Source organism: Homalodisca vitripennis, chromosome 1 (genome assembly GCF_021130785.1).
Source record: "Homalodisca vitripennis isolate AUS2020 chromosome 1, UT_GWSS_2.1, whole genome shotgun sequence".
Lineage (NCBI taxonomy): Eukaryota > Metazoa > Arthropoda > Insecta > Hemiptera > Cicadellidae > Homalodisca > Homalodisca vitripennis.
Genome location: NC_060207.1, coordinates 102,989,168 through 103,013,158, shown reverse-complemented (window position 1 = coordinate 103,013,158; position 23,991 = coordinate 102,989,168). Strand labels below are relative to the sequence as shown.

General features: G+C 35.6%; 1 protein-coding gene across 1 annotated transcript in view; it reads right to left on the bottom strand.

The window, feature by feature from the left end:
* Positions 1 to 757: 757 nt before the first annotated feature.
* Positions 758 to 23,991, bottom strand: part of LOC124368169 — a 147,257-nt gene continuing 124,023 nt past the window's right edge. Inside the window, 6 exon segments of the mRNA XM_046825447.1 lie at positions 758 to 2,017; positions 4,065 to 4,232; positions 4,649 to 4,741; positions 4,744 to 4,851; positions 14,801 to 14,960; positions 17,868 to 18,259. Of these exon segments, the coding sequence (XP_046681403.1) occupies positions 1,806 to 2,017; positions 4,065 to 4,232; positions 4,649 to 4,741; positions 4,744 to 4,851; positions 14,801 to 14,960; positions 17,868 to 18,259 (1,133 nt within the window). The 3' untranslated portion in view covers positions 758 to 1,805.

The following is a 23,991-nucleotide window of genomic DNA, read 5'->3' as shown; positions in this document are numbered from 1 at the left end:
GTCAATTGTGTCTTAACAAACATTACAGATTAATTTTTATGTTCTAAATCTATATAAAGAAGATATTTATTAGTTTTTCATTTATTTTACTAAAAAATTAGTAAAAATATTTTTGCAATTATACGTTTAGTACAAATATTTTGATAACTTGCAATTTGTTAGTAACATTTTGTTGTTGTAAGTAAGGGTTATAAACAGTTTTAGTTATTTTATGAGAATTGATTTTGTTTTATGTTCTATTACAAGTATGAAATTCAAAGTTAGTGTTTGGTTTAATATGCAAAACCAAGATATGCCTTGTACTTAAAAAAACTGATGTTACTCTACTTGCAAATTAGATAGACCTACAATTTATTTTCCCTTAACATGAGAAACAAACTTAAAATAATGTGACTAACAATATTTTGTACATAGGCTACATGGTTTTATAGACAAAATTTAAAACAAAAACCATTTTGGTTTCATAATGTACGCATTTTTTATAAAAATGAATCTGTCAAAATATTATTATTTTTTATATACTTCTGTAAAGTACAATTAAGAAATAAAAGAAAATAACTTCAAAAATACCTGAGTTGCTATTTTTTACAATACTCCTACATTTTGTCAAAAGTTAGCTAGTGACTTTTATGTCTCTGAAAAAATAGCCAGGTTAAAAGGGTTAAAATATAACCATTTCAACATTTAAAGTGAAAGTGTATATAATTTATTGACAACTGCAATCAAAAATTACTAATGATGAAACCAAGAAGAGAAATAAATTATATCATTTTTACTTTGAATAAATATATAATATGTTTCATTTGTTTTCATAAAATACAGAACAATTAAACCAATATTATGACACTGAAGAGATAAACTGAACAGCATGTCACAGCCCCAGATTATTATTTTGTATCAAAGAATACTTTTTTATTTTTTAGAATATACAAATAAATCCTTAGTTAATATTTGTTGTACCTTCAATAAACAGAGAAACATTACTGACCCAATACACAGCTTACAATATAAAATAAATACACATCAACATTAACTAGTAATAGTATGCCCGGTGTTAACAGAAAATTGTTAAGACAAACAGTAACATAACTTTTCACAAGATTTAGGTTTGGTCTGTTTAAGTGAAATACATTAGAAATATAAAAGCACAAACCTCACAACTATTCAAAAGTATTTGTTAACAGGAAACAGTAAAAAATTACATCAGTGTTTACTGAAACTACTAGTACTATGTTTGCTCAGAGAAGTACAAATAAAATAATTTAAGATTCTTTTGGCTACTTAGCAATGTAAAAATACTTGCGTAGAAATTTTAGGAGAGGTTTTAAATGATTGAAGGGACATGGGAAATAAACTAGGCACAGTATAAATAAGGCAAACAAAGAGTATTTACATTTGTTTTTCGCTATTTCATGAATTTTTTTTATTGGAGAATTAGATTCTTTTCAAACAATTTCTTTACCAATATAGTTTAGATTGATTTGGTATTTAAATACCTGAAGTATACTACAAAATTATATGGAATTTGCTTTACACATGGACAAATATTTCAGCTATATTTTAAGGCAACAGGTTCGTATTTAAGGATTATAAAGATTAAAAAAGGCCAAACTGGCTTGGTCCCAGTGAGTCAGATAGGAGATCGGGTCCAGCTTCAGTTAATCTAAACTAACATATTATTAATATTTCCCCCTCAAAAAGACTAACATATATGACACAATGTTATCAAACCTCAACAAACACGAGTTATTGTCACCTCGCTATTGGATTTCACTTAAACAAACAAACCTAGACTAGGGGAACCGCTACCGGCCTAGGGCCACAACTGCCCGTACAACTGCCATCAGTGAGTCAATTGAAGCCTGCACATCACGACCAACATGTTCCAGTTTGTCGTGTGTAGCACGCAGGTCTCGCAGCTGCTGCTCCATCACTTGTGATTCTTCCCTGCGTGACGCTACCTCTGCCTCAAGTCGGTTGCTCTCCTCCCGTAACACACTCATCTCCAATGAACACTCTACGAGTAAACATAACAAAATATCATTTCCATCTCTTGAAATAATTAATACACTTGGATTAATTTTAATTTATATGGCTTAGAAGCATAGTAATAGTCATTAACTTGATAAAATATGAAAAAGTACTACTACATATGAATGAAATAATTTAGGAGTACACATAAACATTAAATTGGTTGGTTGTGAGCTGAGTAAAAATACACAGTGGGGGAAGGGAGTTCACTCTGTTAGACAGCTACTAGCCGTAAAGTTGAAAATTACAAAGTATTTCTTTATCTATAAAACAATGTAAAATTTCCTCAATACTATTGCTCCTAAAAATTGTCATAACATCTGCAATCTGATCTCTTCGTCGGGTGGATAATTAACCTAACATATAACTATAATCTAGGTTAAAATAAACAAATCATACCAAAGTGCTGCGAATTGCTGTAACCCACTACAAACATGTTGTATGTCAGACACTGTCTATGATATGTACTATATATGGTTATAGTAAAAACTAATTATTAAAACTAAACTAATATACTCAGTTAACAGGTCTATTGTGGTAATCTTTAGTTTAATTTGTAATAATTAGTTTCTTTTATTAAATGCCTATCTTTGAGATAGCATGCATGGAGTTCACACAACAGGTTTCTTGTGATACCTGATGCATGTCACAGCAAGTATGATTTGTTTACAGTATTAGCCATAATAAACAGTACTGAAACTGAATCAGCTGTAATTGTCTTCTTGATCAGCTGATTCAATTGTCGATTGTTGCCACGGCTTTGTGTTCATTACTTCTTTCTTATTAGAGGTTAGTTTTTGCTAACATGGTGCTAACAACGGTAAAAACAGTTTTTATCGTAGAGCATTATGTTCGCTCATACGGAATTGGACATGCAGTTGGGCCAAGCTTATCATACATTGCATTACGTTTTCAGGAACATTTCCACAATACCCCGCCTAGTAATGCTGTGATTCTTAGTGTTGTTGAAAAATTTCGAAGAAGAGGTAGTGTTTTGACACAGCAAAAGGGCTTTTCAGGTCCCCCAACTACTGTATGTACAAATGAAAACCACAGAAGTGTTACAGCAAGTGTTACAGTCACCGAAAAGAAGCCTAATGCCCAAAACGATATAGGGCCATTCTTGATCGTTTTGTGAGAGACCTCAGGAGATTTTGTCGTGCACGAAACCTGCCGTTAAATTCAGTGTTTCCAGCAAGATGGCGCAACCAGTTTCACTGTCGTTAACAACATTGCTTTCCTGCAACAAACCTTTGGAAACTGTCTCATCTCCCTTCGAACAAACTTTCCTTACCCAGCCCCCTCCCCTCTTACAATACCGGACACCTACATCTGGAGAATGTTGAAAAAAAAAAAAACATTTTCCGCGAGGTCCCACCATCTACCATTGTTCAACTCAAAGAAAGAATAACCATGTGTATTAAGAGAATGGAACAACCCTTACTCATAAAAATGATGCAAAACCTAAAAGAACGGTACGAGTATTGTCTCAAACTGAACGGGGGTCATATTGAACATGTTAATACCCAAGTTTAACCGATTTTGCTTTCTTTGACTTGTATTTATTGGTTATATGACTTGCATTATTTAAATCTATATGTAATGTTACTGTGTTTACCATAATAAAATATTACCATTTCAGTACTGTTTATTTTGGCTAATACTGTAGTTTAACCTAGATTGTAGTTACGTGTTAGGTTAGTTATCTACTTGAAGAATAGATCGGATTGCAGATCTGGAAACATAATGTTAATGATTTCTTGTATCACTGAATAATGGAAATTGTTACCTTTACAATCTTTCCATCATCAAAAACAAACAAGATTACTTGCTTTTCTGTAGAATGAAACAAATTTAAATAAGGAAAGAGTTTATACCTAGTTAACCAGTTATTACATACATACAGATCACTTTATTCGATAAACAACCCTTAATATTTTGGCATTTACCACCATCAAACAGGAATTACCCAAAAATATATATATATAACTTGAAGGAAGAAATTTATATACGTCTAGTAAATATTGGCTTACCATTATGATACGTCTGGTAGGCCTGCAGAACGCTCTCTATGCCTGACCATCTGACAGGAGAATTGTCTGGGGAGTTGCCTCTCTGCTGACAACAGTATTGAACCAAGGGTGTGACACACTGTCTTCTTCTCCTCTCTGCTAGTACCTCTTGCCAAATGGTCTCGCGCTCTGAGCACAATAAACATTTCACTCAAAGAGATCAACTTCATATCTCGCCTTGTGAAGCACATTATTTATATATTCATTCCATATCAGCCTTCAATATTTGACTTAACTCAGAAACAAGTTGAGTGACACCCAGCCTAAGCCACGGATGAGACTCTAAGGTTTTTCCTTTTTCTTTCCTTGAAATTATGCATAAACATTGTTTAGATAATAATAATAATGATAGAAAAATTATGTGGGAAAGTTTGTAAATGTTCACATTTTCAAATTCAGTAAAAGTTTTAATAATAAACATCATTTATCTATATTGCATTCAAAATGTTCAAATTTTAAAAACCTTATATTTTACGAGTAAAAGAACTTAAAATAAAGACCAAAGGGTTTAATTCTTATTTAAAATGTTTTTGACTCATTATTACCTTTTCTCTCCTTAGTGGAGAGAGGGTAAAGCTGGAGAGTGGACATGAAGCTGAGCTTGTCACCACAGTGGGGTAGGGACCGGGGGAACGGCGGGGCTGGGGCAAGCTAAGGCGGGGACATGGCAGAGGATCCTCCTCTCCCCCCTCCTCCACCACCACACTTGGCTGAGAGCGACAACGTGCAAGCTTGTTCAGCTCTATCTCTGTAACCAATAACAAATTTTAATACACATTTTTTTACACTGCAATGTTGATCTAATAATAGTATCACATCTTGTGTTTTGTTTGACAATAGAGCAAGCAATACTCTCTGCTACACAATTCTAGCAGTAAATGTGTGACCTATTAGCAAACAAGCATCCTAAACAGATAGTTTTATTTTTGTTTAGATATTGAATAAATAAAAGATCATAGTGTAACAAACTCTACAGTTGTATGAAAGTTAAGTACATATGAAGAGCAATTATGAAATGTAAAGAAAAATATTTCAAACCGCCCTTATACTTGGTTTTGTAAACACAGAATGGGGCTTTGCTCCCAGTACTAAGGGAATAATGCTCACTGTTTTGTTTAAGTGACTGGCTGGGTGCTTATTAATTAAAATATAAATCTATAAAACTAAAAAAATCTTTGAAATAAATTGATGTATTTACCATTAGATTTGTTAATTTCATGAAGTCTATTACCAATTAAATCTTAGAAGGGATCAGCTGATTGAATAAGATTTACTCTCTATCTTGCTCTGGTTATAATAAATATTATTACTGCGGAGGTAAACAATACGTGTGTATAGCAAATGTCACGTTTTTAAAAACCGGGACACACATACCACATCAAACTCTCGTTCTGACACACATTTTGACACTAACTCTGCTTCGTAGTCTCCCAGTCATATGCCATAAACTCATTCATGTCACAAATCACGTTTGAAACTAAACAATGTTTCAAACGAGTTTTAAATGCTTTTAGCATATGGGATTTTTTATGACATTGTTTCTACAATGTAAAGGCTCATCTGAGTCAACAGTTCCAATCCTTATAACTAACTCAGTTGTAATATTGTAATGATGCGAATCATTAATTTTTGCAGTTTGTACGCTCTAAAAAACTGGTGCTTCCGCATGCGCCTCTTCAGCACTACTTTGTAGGAGAGTTGGAGATAAATTAAGTCATAACAAGCTGTCACCAAAACCATAATGGATTAGTATTTGACTCAGTATGAGAGTATGAGACCTCAAAACATAAATGCTTTAGGCTAATTTGAAGCAGACGTAATCAATTCTTATCAATAAGAACATTTCATGTCAAACCTTGATAAAGGTAAACTCCTAGCAATTTCGAGGAATAGACTTCTTTTAGTATGGCATTATACAACAATATAGCAGGGCCATATTTGCAGTCTGTTGAGTGGAAAGAAAAATGTAGAACATTGGATTTTGAAAAATGTACTGTTAGATACAGCCTGTGGAAATGTTAAACACAACTGTTAATTGGAACAAAAGCTTCTTATTCTAAAACTAAAATAGTTTTCTAGTTTCATTAAAATAAAGAGTCTTACTATCAGCATACTCAATGATTCTTCTATGTAGTAGTGATGATTCTATCTCATTGACTTAAAGAATAAAACTGAGAATGGATCCTTGAGGGACTCCATAACTGATTTTCATTGAATTAGAAACATGTTTAGAAATTTTGACAAGATCTGTGACAAAAATGAACAAAGCCACATGAGAGGCACACCTCGAACTTTAATTTATCAAACAGCATGACAAGGTCAACACAATGGAATGCTTTGGATAAGTCGAGAAACACAATTAGTTTAAGATTTCTACTCTCTAACCTCTCTACAAAAGTTTCGACAAGACTCACACTACATCTACCATCGATTTGCCCTTTTTGAAGCCAAATTTTTTATTGAAGCTGATTAAATTTGTTAACACACTGAAGCATTCGTATCAAAAAAGCTTTTAGAATATTATGTTTATACTCGCAAGACAGGCTGACAGTTAATAATGAGTGTGAGGCTGTCTTTTTTACAATGGGAATTACTTTAAAATTATTTTTAAGAGTAAATAGAAAACTCATGTACGAAATGAAAGATAACTAATGCAGTCAAAGGTTTCACAATATACGAGGTGTGTCCAAAAAGTATCCGACCTTGACGTCTGGCATGAACTGACATTACTCGGCGGCAACGGCAATCTGGTCCCCTTCAAAGTACTCCCCTCCACAAGCCACTACCTTATTTGTTTTATTTGTTCAACATCGTCAAATCTTTTTCCTTTCAAAGGAATTTTTTATTTTGGAAATAGCCAGGAGTCACAAGGAGCTATGTCAGGACTGTAGGGAGGCTGTCGTAGTTGGTTGATTTCGTGTTTGACCAAAAAACGCTGAATAAGATTTGAGGAGTGAGCTGGCGTATCATGGATTCAAAACCGAAATTGATTTGTGAAGCAAGAAAATTGTTGTAATTAATTGTATTAATTTGTAACGCCATTTCAGGTCTTTGTGATTTTGAAATAAAGCTCTCTCTCTCTCTCATTGTAGGATCGAGTCACGGCTCGTCCACAGTTCAGGTCGTTTTCTTCGCACTGCATCTTGTAGCCGCCTTAGGACCTCAAGATAATACTCCTTATTCACTGTTTGGCCTCTTGGAGGATATTCGTGATTAACAACGACGTCCTGGCAAAAAAAAACTGTCAGCATTGTCTTGACATTGCTTTGACTTTGTCTTGCTTTTTCGGCCGTTGCTCTTCGCGAGTTTTCCACTGTGAAGATTGAGCCACTTTGTTTAAGGGTCGTAGCCATAAACTCATGACTCATCACCAGTAATAACTTTTTTAAATAGCCCTAGATCACTTTTTATCAAATCCAGATTGTCCTGTGCGATTTCAAGTCGACAGTTCTTTTTGTCTTCTGTCAGCAGTCGAGGAACAAATTTTGCCGAAACACGGTTCATTTTAAAATTTTTGTGTAAAATGTTACAAACTGACGATTTTGGTATTCCTAAATCTTCTTCCAGCTCTCGGACAGTCAATCAACGGTTTTTATTAATTGCTGCACGAACACATTCAAGATTTTCAGCGTTTCTGGCCGCTGAAGGCCTGCCAGATCGGTCATCACTCTCCACTGATATGCGGCCATTTTTAAACCGCCTAAACCGCACTTTTATTTGTGTATCGCCCATAGACACGTCACCATAAACTTTCCGTATCATAGTAATCATCTCTGATGCTGAATGGCCAAGTTTTTGACAAAATTTAATGCAAATGCGCTGCTCAACATGTTCAGTCATATTGAAATGCGACACACATACACGGCAGTACTGTACGGAACAGAGCGCTGTGATTCACTGAGTGACCGGATCGTATTCAATGCCTAATATAGGAAGGAGTAGGCTTGCCCCTCCCTTCCAATAACCTGTTCGAGCCAGTCAGTTACGCCGCGGCCGCCCACTGGTCGGCGGTCGGATACTTTTTGGACAGACCTCGTACTTGGAGCATTGTTTGATGAGCCACACTGACTTGAATTGAGATAATTTGATTTTTCCACTAGAAGTTGCTGAATGATTCTATTGCTCTTCCTCAACAATTGGAGTCAGGACCATTGAAGTTACTGGACTTGTTCGTGTGGAGTTTAATTAAGGTTCTGATGGACGAGGGCCTTGCACACAAACTACAGTTGCAAAACACTTGTTAAACTCATTTGCCACCTCAGTCTCATCATCCACAAGTCAATCTTCAATTTTAATTTGAACCTTTTTCAAATCTTTTACTTTATTGTTAATAATGCCCTAAATAGTTATTGAAATATTCATTGAAGAATTAATAAGATTTATGTTATTATAAGCTTTTGCAGCTTGGATTTTTTGTAAATATTTGTATAGTTACAGAAAAAAGTTTAAGTTGTTATCTTGTGTATTTCTGTAAATTTCAGAGAAAATATGAGTTTTTTCTCTTAAAGGAAATAAAGGGAATAGTAGGAATTATTTTATTGTTTGACATAGGTGATCCATTTACTGTTTATTTTTTCTGATCAACTTTGATAATTTTTGTAAAACACTTGAAATTTAAAAAGTGAAGGTTTGAGAATATCAATATTTTTTGGTCTTCTCTTACTGTTTTGCAAATTTTGGATTCCCATTTTAACTTTCTCCCACTAATTATAGCTTCTTTTACCATAGTTGTCTGAAATCGCTGTAATAATTACAGACACTACAACATTGGAAAGATTGGAAATGATGTTATCGATAACCAATTGTGTCATTGCTGTTATTCTTGCAGGAGTTTTGACTAATAATTCAAGGTCAAAAGTCGTTATTAAATTGGCTAAACTTTGGACGGTTTGGTGGTTGTTGTCTTAAAGTGTTTATATTGAAATCACCCATCGGGATGAAGTCATGATAATGGTGAGTCAGTTCTGTCAGTAAGGACTATAATTATGAAAAAGAGACTTCATTTCCACTGGGACCAGTAGATCCCGATAACAACCAATTTGGAATTTTAATTTTAAGTTAAATTTTGGATGCTGTTGGATTGTTTTTCATCTGTTTGTGAATTGGAAAGGTTACTGAAGTGAAACTTTGTTTACAAGAAATTTCAATAACCATCATGATGGCAATATGAGTTGGCCAATTTAAAATTTGTTATTGGCAAACATTTTATTGTTAAAATAGTTCTTTATTACAATAAGTAGATCTGTGTTTAGATCTACACATATATAAGCTGGATTTCTTCCAGTTTGTTAGATGTGAATTTGATGTTTTGGTGGAGTAGCCATAATAAAAATTTATTAGAAATTTTGCAATTATTTCCGATTTGGTTTGAGTCTGTCAACTTTGCTTGTAATTTGGAGCAGGTTTCCTAAAACATAGGAGAAATATCTGTTGCCCGAAAGGTCTATTGCTGGTATGTTGGCTAAAAACTACCAATGGAGGAGTCTGTAGACATCCTGGGCACTGCATCTGTGGTTCTGATAGAAGCTATGTGGTGCTTGAGTATATATCTGCCTAACCTGCGAACTGTGTTCACTCCGAATCGGTTTAAAGTTCTTATGACAGACAATATTTTGCCTGATTAAACTAAGGATGATAACCAGCCAAAAATATTGAAAAATGTTCGCCCTCTGCCAATCTTAAGTGTTCAGTACAACTCCATGTTCTGTTTTAAAAAACATTGGAAACAATTTCAACAAACCAAGGAATTATTTTGTACATCTCCACAACCACTGAATATAAGAACTCCATGAAATACTTAAGTAAGAAAATGCTGACTTGCATTCTGACCAACTACCTTATGACACACTATTGTTGATCTTATGTTAATTCATAGTCTATACCACTCAGTCGACCATAATATACTGTTTAATGAGCTTGCTCAAAGGATGTTAGAGCAATAAGTAATGTTCTTTCTCGGACCAAAGAGAAAGTACTACTTTTTTTGGTCAATTTAGAAGTTACTGAAAATAATTAAGATATATTCAAGCTTGATTCACTGATATACTAAAATAAAGTAGAACATCATAGACCGAAACGCCAAAGTTGGCAAGTGCCCAGTACTGTGTTGTCTTGTATCAAATCCTGTGACACACTTGCTGTGTGAACCCTGTATAATCAATCCCATCCATCCCAACTACAGATATGCTCCTCCGGTTATAAAGTATTATAAAATCAATGCTCTCCACATTCCGCATTCAATACACCATCACAGCTGCAATCCTAACCAATCAGCGTAGGGTGATCCTGTTATTTTTCCTCATCAAACCTACTATCTCATTTTCAAAACAATTCTACTTACAAAAATCCAACAGTAAGACGTCAAACTTATTCCAGGGTTCCCACTCAATCTTAACCATAAAACTTACGGCTTTTTAACTGTTTTTACGGAACAAAAATAGTAATTTCACAGTTGATAGTTTTTATAAACATTACAAATAAAAATTAAAACAGATTTTAGTTTTGGCATGAAGTAGCTGATTTTAGTATCTATCACCAAAACGCGCCACAAGTGCGTGAAGTGGCCTAGGCTCGGCACTTTGATGTCTGTTGCTGGTTCTCGTGTCACAACCTAGCTTGTATACAGGTGTTTCGTTTCTCAGAAGCGGCGAAATGGTGAAACTTTAAAACTTTTCCTTATCTCACTAACAATGTTGATGATTTGTGCAGAAATGGACGGACGCATCTACAAAATAGGCATTAATTTTTAGATCTTGGGTATGACACAGCATGGGGCGGTATGCGTTTAACAGTATGGTTTACTAAATAATAAGCATAAAAGGGGGATACAATTTTCCGCTTTTATCATATCAGAGCTCTTACTATTAATCGGCCCGTAGGAGCGGTTCACACGGCGCTCCTGCAGCCAAGTAGAATCGTAATCCCATGAAAATTGTACTAATAATGTATAAAGGTTAAAACAACAAATATTTATAAAAAACAAAAAAGGAGGGCTAATAGTAGATGATAACTGATTATTCATGTAGGCTATACATTATTTTCTTTTTATGTCCCAAGTAAGCATTTTAATATTAATAACATTTATTATTAAAATTTTGTAATAGATACTATTTAAATCCGATTGAATATAGGAGAAATTAAGTTACTCTTTTAGCCAATCAAAAATAAAGTAGTCTGATTTTTTATTTAAGTTAAAATAAAGCAAGAAGTTTATATTTTCTTGTTAACATAAAACACAGTAACATTTTATCACGTTAATTAGTACAGAAATTTAGGTGTAATTTGACATGCTCCCATTAGTAAAACAACCAAATCATTATTAGCCTTTCTCACGCCACTAATGTATCCATTGATTTCTCTATAACACCAAGACATCTATAAAATATATTTTCTTTAAGAGCAAAGCCAATTTGTATTATAAATATGCAATGAGAGGTAGACAAAAAAATTTAAAACTGAGTATTTTAGTTTATATTTAATGATAAAAATAAAAAATAACTATTTACCATTTTGTTAATTATATCTGAATTGAAATTCATAGTACAATCTAATAAAGTGATACATATAGATGATTAATTTATTAGAGCATAGAGCATTTTCTTATATACAGTTCTGCATATAAAATCTACCATCTTATCCCATCACTTGGGCAGATTTTGGGATTTATTTGTTATGTTTCTGTAGGACGCAAGGCAGAGGAGCAGGGCGCTCCCATCCCCTTGCCACAAATTGTAGGTCGTCTAAAAATATTTCCTAGTCAACCATGTTTTTTGTTAACTTTCTCTCCAAAAGACACAGTTTGTAACAATCGGATTTGGTGTTTTGGTCAGTCTACCACTCTAATATATCCGTCTACGGTGTAGTAAGGGTTAAATGCACTTTTATTGCCATGAAAAACTACTAACACTGGTGAGAAAATCTACTTATAAATTACTATAATTGTAAAAGAAATAACAACAATAAATTGTCAGATAAATAATTTACTCATAAGTATGGATATATTTTTCTAAAGTGATCTATCTGATTATAAGTGACAAAAACAATAAAATAAAAATAAATAGCAGTTTTTCCACAGATATGTAATATATATCTGCACATGTAATATTGCAAATACAAAACTGTAAAATATTTACATTATAGCGTACAAAGAGTAGGCTAATGTTTATAAAGTAATTGAGCATCTACGGAATCGTCTCCAACCGAATCCACTGAGATCCATATTCAAGAAAAATTTGTACGCCCAAGAGGTTCACCGATCAATTGCGACAACTAGTAACCGCTGTGAACTGTTCAATGCTCCCCTAAACACTACTACGTCCCCAGGACTGCGAAATGCCACTGTTAATTGCGATCTAGTAGTAGTGGTCGGCCAGCTCACACTCGCTCGAGTAAACCACTCAATTCATTTAGAGGTTACTGAAAATATTCAAGCTTGATTCACTGATATACTAGTGTTCGGCAGTTTCATCCTGCTCACCACACATTCCTCCTGAAGGATGCCGACTCTGTAAAGATGCTTCTTCAGGTGACCATGTCCCGTGATCAGACCTGTAAACCGAGAAGACATTGATCTATTTAGTGAGAGAAGGTCAGACGCCACTCTGGAGGAAGGCGACTGTGGTACCATTCTGCTCATTCTCATGCCCGGATGCAACCTCCACCTTCTCTCAAAGCCCAAGTGATAGCAAGACAAGCCATCCTTTGGATGCCAGCCAGACAAGTTACCGCCATCTTGGCCTCCGTTTTTGGCCATCAGACAACAGTTCCATACATTAGTGCAGGTCTGACTACGGAAACCTTGGGGCTTAAGGCCCCAAGACCCACCTATCACGCGTATGCATTGAATTAAAGACCATTAATTACCCCCTGACGATTACCCTTTCTAGATGAGATCCCCAGTTTAGAACTCTATCTAGGATCACGCCCAAGTACTTAAACTTGGACTTCAACTCAACGGAAGAAACTCTGAGTAGAAATGGACCAATACCCTCCATCTGTCGCCTCCTGGTAAAGGCAACCAAAGCAGATTTGGTGGGGTAAACAGTAAGGCCCACCCCATCACACCAGTTTCCCACCATGTTTAGAGCAGCATCTGGTACATTAGTAAGTAGCACCAAGACTGATCGCCGCAAGTCACCGCAATTAGGCTTGCGTGATTCTCACTCACGTATGAACCAGGCCTTACATAAGTAACGGTGTGAAGTATGTTGACTCATTAAATCGCAAGTTGTAGAGATTTTCACAGTTTGTACATTAAATTCAAAACTTACTTAAGGTTTTTTCACCTTGAACAAAATTCACGGCTTAATCCCAGTTTCACGGTTGGGTGGGGACCCTGTTATTCTCAAGCTACTGCTCAAACTGACATCCCTCATCAAATCAAAAATTGTTCATAGAAATTAAAATAGTTCACTCCATTAATCACTTAAATAAATACATTTTTTAAGTTCTATTTAATCAACATGTTAAATAGACCTTTAGATGTTATGTAACTTTCAGTCCTTCTTTGGAATGGGGTTTCACAACACTAAGCTGAACTAGACTATATTTTACACACCAAATGAATAGATATTACCCTCATTACAGAAACACATCTGAAACATATTTCTACCTTTTATATTAAGGGATATAACATTTATAGATCAGATCACATAAGGAACAGGAGTCATGATAGGTCTGTAATATTTATTAATTAGATGAACAATACAACATCATCTTTAACATCTTCCTCCACCAATGATCTGAATTCAAGCTACTGTCTTGTGCTGTCTTTTACAAGAGTCTAACTGTTGAAGAAAGCTATCTCGCTCCCTTTTTGGCAAGGATGTCTGCTTTTTCATTTCCATTTATGCACTCATGGCCTGGCATCAGGTAAAATTTAATGTTAATCAGGCTGAATTTAATAACTTTTCTTCCAAACCTACGGTGATGAAACCAGTGCCCTATCTTTATTCAAAGTGTCATACTTTGACTGGGAACTTTTCCGACTAATGTAGACAGTAATATTATTAATGTAAATGTATCTCTTAAAACTGGAATGGAACGTGAAGATGGAGTCAAACATTTCACTACTATTATACAGTTAACTGTAACACCAGAATCAAATAGGTCCGATCAAATGAAGATTACTATATCCTGCCCCCAATCTATATGGCAATTAATCCAAGAGCATGAGACACTGGCAACGAACTCCCTCACTCACAAATTGACAAAAACATATTAATTTATCTTCCCAATTCCTTGAAGGAAGAAATATGGACTTATGTAATAGGAAAGGTCTTCAAACGCACTTGAATAATATATCTGCTAATGATGGGAGTTTCTGGCAGAAAACAATACTGATAATGTAATATCCTTTTACTATGTGATCCACTTGGGCGTCCAGATATAATTTGGGTTAAAGTCTAGTCAGAGGAGGGCAGATTTATTTGTGGAAAATCTCAGTGATTAAACCACATGCTGATGATCCACTACAGTTCTCACAAATAGTGAAATACACTCTAGCTGCACCTATGCCTTACCACTTCCTCCAAAACCAATTAGTCATAAAAAAGTATTGTATGCTATTTTGTATTTGTTTTTAAAAAATCCCTTGGTTACAAGATACAACCCCAACGAATTCCATCTCATTATTGTAGACATTATTCTATGTGTGAAATGTACAATTATGAATTGATTGATTGTTATCTATGTCTCACCATTCCGGGTGGCAAGTGTAGTGAGGCCGAAGGTGGCCAGGAAGCGCAGTTTGCGAGGTGAGGCGTCTAGTTTGTCTGGAGGCCCCTTTGTCAACACCAGACGAGGTGTCAAGTCCTCCTCTGGCTCACACACTGCGCTGTCTAGCCGACTCTTCACCTTCTATAACAGGATATAACATTACTATGCATTATAACATGCATTTGTTTCAATAAAATTGAAATTGAATTATGTGTGTTTAAATTAATGAACTAGCTTCAAATATCTAACAACTGAAAAAGAATTTCAGTTAAATCAATCTGTAAAGTAATACAGCCAAATTAACTTACTAAAAATAAATATTTTACCATGCAGTCTAGGCATTTGAACATTATGCCCATTTGCTGAACAGTCAATGATAAATGGTGTATCATAAAGAAATTCTGACACAACAATGAGCATGTTACAAAAATATTTACATATTACCATTACAAAAATCACATAATATACCTAAAAACAGAGCATAAATAAAAATGAAGATATATATTGGAAAAAGCTGAGCGGTCTAAGATGTTGGACTTAGGGTTTGAGTTAGAGATAGTGCAGGCTAAAATCATGTTTGTGACTGCTGTACTTTTATAAGTACCACCAACCTTATATCAACTCTCCCCCTTTTCTGTTTCATAAGATATGTACTGCCAGCAGCCCATGAGAGCGGGCAGAATAAGACTGAAATGGAAATGGTCTCTCCTTAAGAAAAAAAAAAAAAAAAAAAAAACCAAGTACTAAGTTCTCTTTTAGACTTTAATAAAAATTATAGTACCAATTAAAAAGGATGAAATGTGATATGAAAACTGTTAACCAGTTCACTGTCTACTGCTTAGGCTATTGTATAATTTAATAAATTATTTGGGACTAATATGTTGGTCTTGTTTGAGAAAGACCATAGTAAAATCACAGTTTTAAAATTAAATTTTATTTATATAAATAGCTTTGTGTATCAAATCAATACATATGGGCTCTGGTGATACAGTTGCCACATCGCACCACGGCGACCGTTTCTCTGCGCAGTCCTCAAGTGCTACTAGAGTGACTACTTCGAGTTTACTGCAAAATTTGTTGTCTGTGTTCGGTGTTTTTGCTGTTCGTTGCGAATATCAGGGTGTGAGTGTGTGTGTGTGTTTTATATACTGTACGTTGTACATTAACTATCACCGTAATGGAAAGAAGAGGAGGAACCAGTGCTAATACAAGAGGCCGCCATCGCGTTCGCCCAGTGAGACCATCACCATACACCAAAATCGGCCAGGGCTCTGCTTTGCGCAGTCAGTCACGAGAACTTGTGGTTAAAGTCCGGAATTTTTTTCAGCAAGAATAGGATAACGGGGCTATTTTAATACCAGTAGAGAAAGTGGTAGAAAGATCCGCAGCTGCGTTAGGCATAAACAAAAGCACCGTAGTTGCAATTTGCAAGAAGAAAGAACATTTAAATGAGGTTGGTAATACGACCTTACAGACTCCTGGGAAAAAGAGGAGGAAACAGAAAACCGTTACTGCCTTAGATGGTTTCCAACAGGACGCTATTCGCCATCATGTATATGGTTATATTATGAGAAAAGAACATCCTACTGTAAAAAAACTGTTAGTTTCATTAAGGGACGGGACGCAAATTTGTTTAGAGGCAGCATTTTTTTCTCTCAAGAGTGTTTTAGTTACTTTGGGGTTTCAATACAAAAAGTTGAATAGGAGGAGAATTTTATTAGAAAGAAATGACATTGTTTCTTGACGTTGTCGATTTCTGCGGGAGGTGAAAGACTTAAATTTTGATAACATAGTGTGGTTAGACGAAACATGGGTAAATACCGGCCACACTGAAACAGCAGTAGAGGAAATGATAATTCACGTGAATGGAGATGACAGTGACAGTGAAACTAGTGACCTTGAAGATTTTGCTGACGAAGCAGATGATGACAATGATGATTTGGATGGAATAAATCCACTGCCAGCTACGCACGGAAACGTCCTAGAATTTTCGCAGTATTAGGTAAGATTCTTGTTGCAGCTATATGTATGTTTATTTCAATAACAATTAATTACGAAAATTTCTGATAATACTAGGTTATTTTAATACGACGAACTTCAAGAAATACACCTGATACCTACTCAAATTTAAACTATGGTGCTACTCTAGTGTGTTTAGAGGCGGAAGGAAATGTCACTCATTTCCTAACGGTACAGTTATGATGAAACGTGCGGCTAGTGGAGACTCGGAGAAAGGTTTTATTGCACTTTTCTGCGAACATCGGCCGGACGCTGAGTGGCGCGGAGCTGGGGGGCGGTGTTTGAAGTATTTTGACAGCCCCCGCAATAAATATATTTGTGCTGTGAATGCAATATTAGGTTTTCAGAGTACCCAAATTATTTGTCCTTCACGATATCCGAATTATTTAGTAGCTGTAGATTATTATATAGTATAATGGTAACATATTAATATCACACATATTTGTGTTAAATTAGAGAAATTTATAAAAATTAAATTAAATTAGAGTACACATTTATAAAAATTTGGTCTTAATCGGATCACAAGTCTCAGAGTTAGAGTTTGGTTGAAAAGCAAACAAAAATTTATACATTTTTTCGTTCTTATCATTATAAAAACTAGAAGTTATTGTTTATAAATCATTTGCTTTAACTCATATATCCAAACGCAGAAATAAACAAGCAAAACTGTAATGTGACTCCATTACAGTAGTTAGCTCTACTGGTTAAGTGTGGTGTAACTTTCAAACTCGGGTATCAAAACTTTTTGATCTGAGACTAGCACTAGCTGCATATCAAAAGTGGTAAGCTGACAGGGATGGTTGTCAATTGGTGGGGGGTGGGAGAGAAGCACTATCGCAATAACTCAGGGGTAGCAGATTTTCAAATTTGCCTTTGATTTCAAAATGGAAAAATGTAAATAAATTTTTTTCAAGGCCTACGTAGAATTAAATTTTTTATATAACTTTTCAAAGTATTAAACATTGTAAGAAATATTTTATGAATATTACAAGTTGTAATGCATTCTAAGATTAAACCTAATCGACTTACAGAATTATACCGATGGCAGGAGAGCATTCTAACGGGATCTGGAACCACAAGGACAGAAGGTGTTGTACTTGCAGTAATGGTGAGGGGTTCAGGTTCCCTACAGGCGGTAGGTGTAGAGACAAGGTTTGTTATATTCAGGGCAGTCAATCTGTCTTCACTGGGCGGTATGCTGGCAGATAGGTTCACTGAGCAGTCTTGTACTGGTCTGGGAGGTGGTTGGTACACTGGTAACTGTGACTCGACTAGTGGCAGTTGCTGTGGTGGGAACACTGTTGGCGGGGAGGGTTTCTTGATGAACGGTTCTTCGAATGGGCGGACAAAGTTAGGCACCGTTCTTGCAGGAACTGGGAAATCTGTCTGAGGCACTGAAACTGCTACTGGCGCCTTCCTAGCTGGAACAGAGATCTGTCTTAGGCACTGCCATTTGTATTTGTGCACCGTCCTTGGTATCCATTCGAGAGTAGAAGGGGCACCATATTCAACAAAACGGTGAACAACTATGTCCAAAAACAAATTTAATAACTCCATAATTGAGTAGATCTTGTATACTTCAAAAAATTCTTAAAATTTTTATTATACAATGATTTTCAAAGTACATAATAATTTTTTGATACAAATACCTTCTAACATGAACATCTAAGAATCCATGACATCCCAACAGATATCGCGAGAATTAAGCATTTCCTAAATTAACCAAAAGTTAAAATTTCCTTATCTATTTAATTTAATAAAATAACAAAAATTATAAAATATTATCACTTTAACTGCCATACCGACATGATTGAGTCAACACATTTTTTATGGTTAGAGCAAGCTGCCGGCCTTAGTGGGTCGGCAATAACGATATGCCATTGATGTTTTTGCCTTATAGCAGCTCCAGAGTGCATTCTAGTGGTGTTTGGTTGTGTAATATTTAGACATTGCACATTCTAAGAATAGACACAAACAAATTAATAATGAGTTTACAGTTATTTCTAACTTAAATGGCTTATATGTTGCCAGTGAAAAGTGCCAATTTTCATGGCCCTATTGGATCGGCACTTTTTTCGTAGATTCCATTTCGACCAAAACAAAAACTTGTTTTGAATTATTAATGCAATGACATCTAATATAGCTGTATGTATAGGTATGTGCGTAACACATTTTGTTATATTTCGTATTAATATTAAGAAACAAGGGATTTTAATAGGTAGATGATAAAACAAAATTGAAAAGAAAAATTAGTGTATTACAATGCTGTTTACAGTTTGAGTTCTGTACTGTCGACTCAAATGTGAGTTGGAACGGGGCACTGATGTCCACCAGTACGGGACTAGAGGCAGGGACAACTTCCGACTCGATCAGCACAGAACGACGGCTTATGGACGCTTACCGTCCCAAGTTGGTGTCAGGCTAATCAACAGGCTCCCTGAGGGTATTAAAAATTTAAACGATCCCAATCAATTTAAAGCTTGACTAAAACACTTCCTGGTGTCAAAGGCATTTTACTCTGTTGATGAGTTCATAATAGGCCACTGGGATGAAAACATTAGAAATTAATGAAGTTATTCAAGAGTATTAACACATAACCCGGTTCTGATATAGATAAATAAAGACCGAATGACATCTTTATGACATGCTGTGTGCTTTATGACATACTGTGTTTATAAAAAATAGGCCTAATAACTTATGATGGTTTTATTTTAAAGTTTCGATTTAAGTTTCAACTTAAATTCCATTTTATGACACATGCAATGCAATTGTAACTATTTTTAATGCAATAAAGAGTATTATTATTATAGAATACATGTGTAAAAAATAAGATGATTAAATGTTAAATAAAATTACATGTTATTTGTGTAAGTAAAGTAACACTCTTTGCAAAAATATAGTCATTGGCTTTTTGACAACCCACATTTGCTACCAATTTTTGGTAACACATTTTACAGTTTTTTCTTACCCTGCGACTGATTTTGCCTTCACCTACATTCACCTCTGGATTCAGCCAAGTGGTGGTGGCTCAACACTTTGGCAGGCTCCAGGGTATTTATTATCTTGGATGTTTAGTAAAGCATAATATTTTTCTCTAATGATGTGATGTTTCCTTGTGGTTCTTCTTGTGTTCTCTTAGTAGGCTAACCAGGCATTAAACATACACTTTCCTTGGTGAATTTAGTTATGGTGTCTGCTGTACCCAGAAGTATTTCCTCAGCTTCTTTGTGGAACCATCTCATGCCCTTGCGCACAGTACTCAGAGTTCCCATGCAATCTGAATCATCAAATTCACGGCTCTTTCACGGTTTTAAAGTTCAAAAATAGTTATTTCACGGTCAATACTTTTTTATAAACACTACGAATAAAAATAGAAAAAGTTGGCGATTTTACACGGAGTGGCACAGAACTTCAGAACTTTGTCATCTGTTGCCAGTTCCTGCGTCTCATCTCAATTTGAATACAAGTGTGCTTCGTTCTCAGACGTGGTGAAACTATTTAAAACCTTTCCTTATTTCACTAATGATGTTGACGATTTGTATAGGAATGGATAGATGCATCTAAAAAATAGGGATTGATTTTAGGTCTTGACTACGACACAAGCAGCAAGGGGCAGTAGCAGCCAACGGTATGGTTTGTTAAATGATGAGCATAAAAGGAGATACAATTTTCCACTTGTACCATATCAGAACTCTTACTATTAATCGGTCCAATCAGTCCTAGCACGATTCAGAGCGGTTTCAAAACGCTGATGGAATGCAGATAAAAGCGGTTGGCTGTGGCAGTGAAATTGCGGGACCCTTGTAGACGCCCAAAACAAGTTTCAGCATTCTACTGTGATTCACAACATCAGTTAAGATTTTTTTTACAATGTTTTGCTGTTTAGTGATTTAAGGCATCGCAGAAGAGACTGAGGAGTGGCAAGACAATTTATAGATTATTCCATCTTGAGTTCCAGGTTTCTATCCAATCAGTTTTACCTAATGCCACTGCACTCAGAAACTTAGGGAAGACACCAGAATTTATAAAAATGGAAATTATAACGTTAAGGGCCGACCTGGCAAATCGCGAATTTGACGTTATCAACGTATTCTGCTCATCTTCCTGAACAAAAATATATATAGTTTTAGCAGGTGCAAATGATAAATAACATGGTTTTAGGAGGTATATTCATAAATAGTTTAGTTTTTTATGTTTTAATGTCCTATTTGTGTGCTATGTCTGGATATCTGTAAATATTATCAGCGGCTGGGACTGATAGCGTATCTGTTATCTGAGCGCTCCAGGGCAGAAGTCAGTGCTTCACATGATATCGTGTACTGTAGGTTGGATTGATTGAGTGCGTGACAATCATGGATCAACCATCCACTAATTCGACGAATCGTAGTGAATTGTGTGTTTTTTTCGGGCATGTTAAGAGTTTACGTTTTGACAGACAGGAGATTATTTCCTTTTTAATAGAACATGGAACTTTAATAATGGGAGAATTTGTTCGTCGTGCGGTCGCGTATTGTTTTTAAACTGGGAGACTTTGATGTTTTGTTGTGACAAAAAAATTCGTAAAAGCAGTAAAAAAAGTTTTGAATATAGTAATTTTAAAAAAATCGGCTCGGGCAGTTTCTTTTTCCGAAAGAATGCTCTTAGACATAGGGACATATTTTGGTTTGGTGACCACGTTGTTGCATTTGAAGCCAGCAAGTCAACGCTATATTTCGTTGGAGTTTGGCTTTCTGCACATTCTGTGGAACACACTAATGGTAAGTGTTCTCTATTAATGTCCATTTATATATTTATATTAGGGGTTTTTCATGAATTATTAACCCTTAGCACTCCGTAGACGGAATAATCCGCGATATTATTTGGTCTTATAACGCTAAAGACGAAATAATCCGCCGATCGATAAAAATATATTTTATTACTGTTTTTGAAGTTTATAAGTTCAATACATAAGCCACAATACAAAATAATGTACTGGCTTGACCAAATAATCCACTTGCAGCTGTCAGCTGGCCGCAGTAGGTAAACAGTAAATTGTTTGTTGCTGGCAGCTGTTCTCCCACTCCCGCCTGTACGCCGATGACGATACTATCCGCCATTACCGACTGTCAGTGGAGCACGCATTGTGCCTTTGGGAAATGTTCTTGCGTTGTCATTCCTTATACAAACAGTTGTTAAAAGTTATTGTTACCATGTTTTAGGTGTTATAATAAAGTTTTTATTGTTTCTTTTCTGTTGAGTAATTATGGCTGCAAGTCATGTCCCGAGACCCCATGGCTTCATCCCGATTTTTGTTTTGAAGTTTACCGTACAACTGCCTAAATCTAATATTATCAGAACTTATAAAACTCAGCATATTACACTTTATTTGTTTTCTTATCCTTGTACATAGTTTTCATATTTTTCATCACATGCATTTGATTATCAAGATCCCCAAAAATCAGTATATTATAATGTTATATTTTTTGGCGATAAAAAAAACTGCCAATGTAAAGGAAAATGACATTTAACCCATACTGGGAAAATCTAGAAGCCTACGGTAAGTTTAAGGCAGATAATCATAAAAATAAAAAATTTAACGCCGCCTTGAAAGAGGCTGAATTAGCCTACAATGACAAATCAAAACAACTGCCCCAAACATAAATCAGCTGAAAGCGATACCGCATACCAAAAAAGACAGCTGTCGGCCCCTAGAAGTGGCAGAGTCTAAAATACAGGAACATGAAATGCTGAATGATCATGACTTAGAGACTTCGCTTAGTCTTGCGGCAGAAGTTGGAAACGCTCTCCTTTCAGAAAATAGTAAGTTAAAGGAAGACCTCTACATAATGACAATTAAAAACTCCCAACTGGCAAGAAGAATTTCGGACTCTGGTATTTCTGGCTTAAATATACACCAAGCAGAAATTGAAAAACTTAAAGAGGAAAAAGAAGTCCTACTAAATAGAAATTCTGTACTAGTGGATACAATAAATCAAATTGAAGCCCAAACTTGCCAAGGAAAAGGAGCTCCGTTCAAAAACTTGAATGTATATTCGAAGAACATGATAAAGAAAAAGAACATATAATATCTAGTAATAATATGGAAATTGCTAGACTACAAGAAGTAATAAAACAAATTAAAAACACCAAATGAAAATAAAATAAGTGATAGGAACTCAAGTCCAACAGCGGAATGTGCGACAAAATGATGCAGAAACACAAACCAACATGGACTCCTTACCTTCACAGGGATCACTTCTGCTTCAGTTGGTGGAATTGAGAGTTCGACTGGACGAGATGAAAAGAAAAACAACTGAACCTGTTCAAAATTTGCACATCTGTCACCCTACACCTGGATAATCTAAACAAAGTGTCAAGACCACGTAGAGCAGCAGTTAAGGATAATCCAAGACTGCCTATACAACCGAGGAAACTCTGAACCTACTGGACCTCTAATCGAGACATCAAACGGAATACCACTGCCATCCTCCAAACCTCACCCCCCATCTACGAAGAAAAGAGGAAAAAAAGAACAGAAATCTTTTTTCAGTGTATCACTACAGGTAGCAAAGCAAAAAAGAGCTCCTGGGTGAAAAACTTAAAAATATAAAATTAAATCTGACCCGCCCCCACCCCAGAACAGAAGAAGCCACTGTCAATGTACCGGATGTTGACAACAATGCTGGCAACATGAACACTGTCCCATGCCATTTGAGACTTGGAGATTCTCTTTCACCTGCATCTACGGACACAACTCGAGAGAATTTTACCCTTGAGACAGAGACGAGTCTATCTATTCCTCGACCTACAGTCCGGCGCAGAAGGCCTCCAATGCTTGCTGTAATACGGGACCAAGGAGAGAGCATGGAAGATTTTCTCTCCAGATACATAAACAACCCCACAGAGCAGGACAATGACATTCAGAACAAAAGCAAACCCATCCATAGACTCAACCACTGATGCAGATAATGCCATTTCTCAAGGTTTCTTTACATCAGAATACTCATCTCAGAGGAAGCAAGGCAACAAACGTTTTTTAGCATTAGGCCCCCCTTACAAAGACAGAGTGGAAGCAAGAAACAAAGGGAAGAATAATAATCAAACTCGTCTCTGAAAAGACAACTATACTTCACCAGAATGTAGACCGCATTGGAAACAAGATAGAACGCTTGAA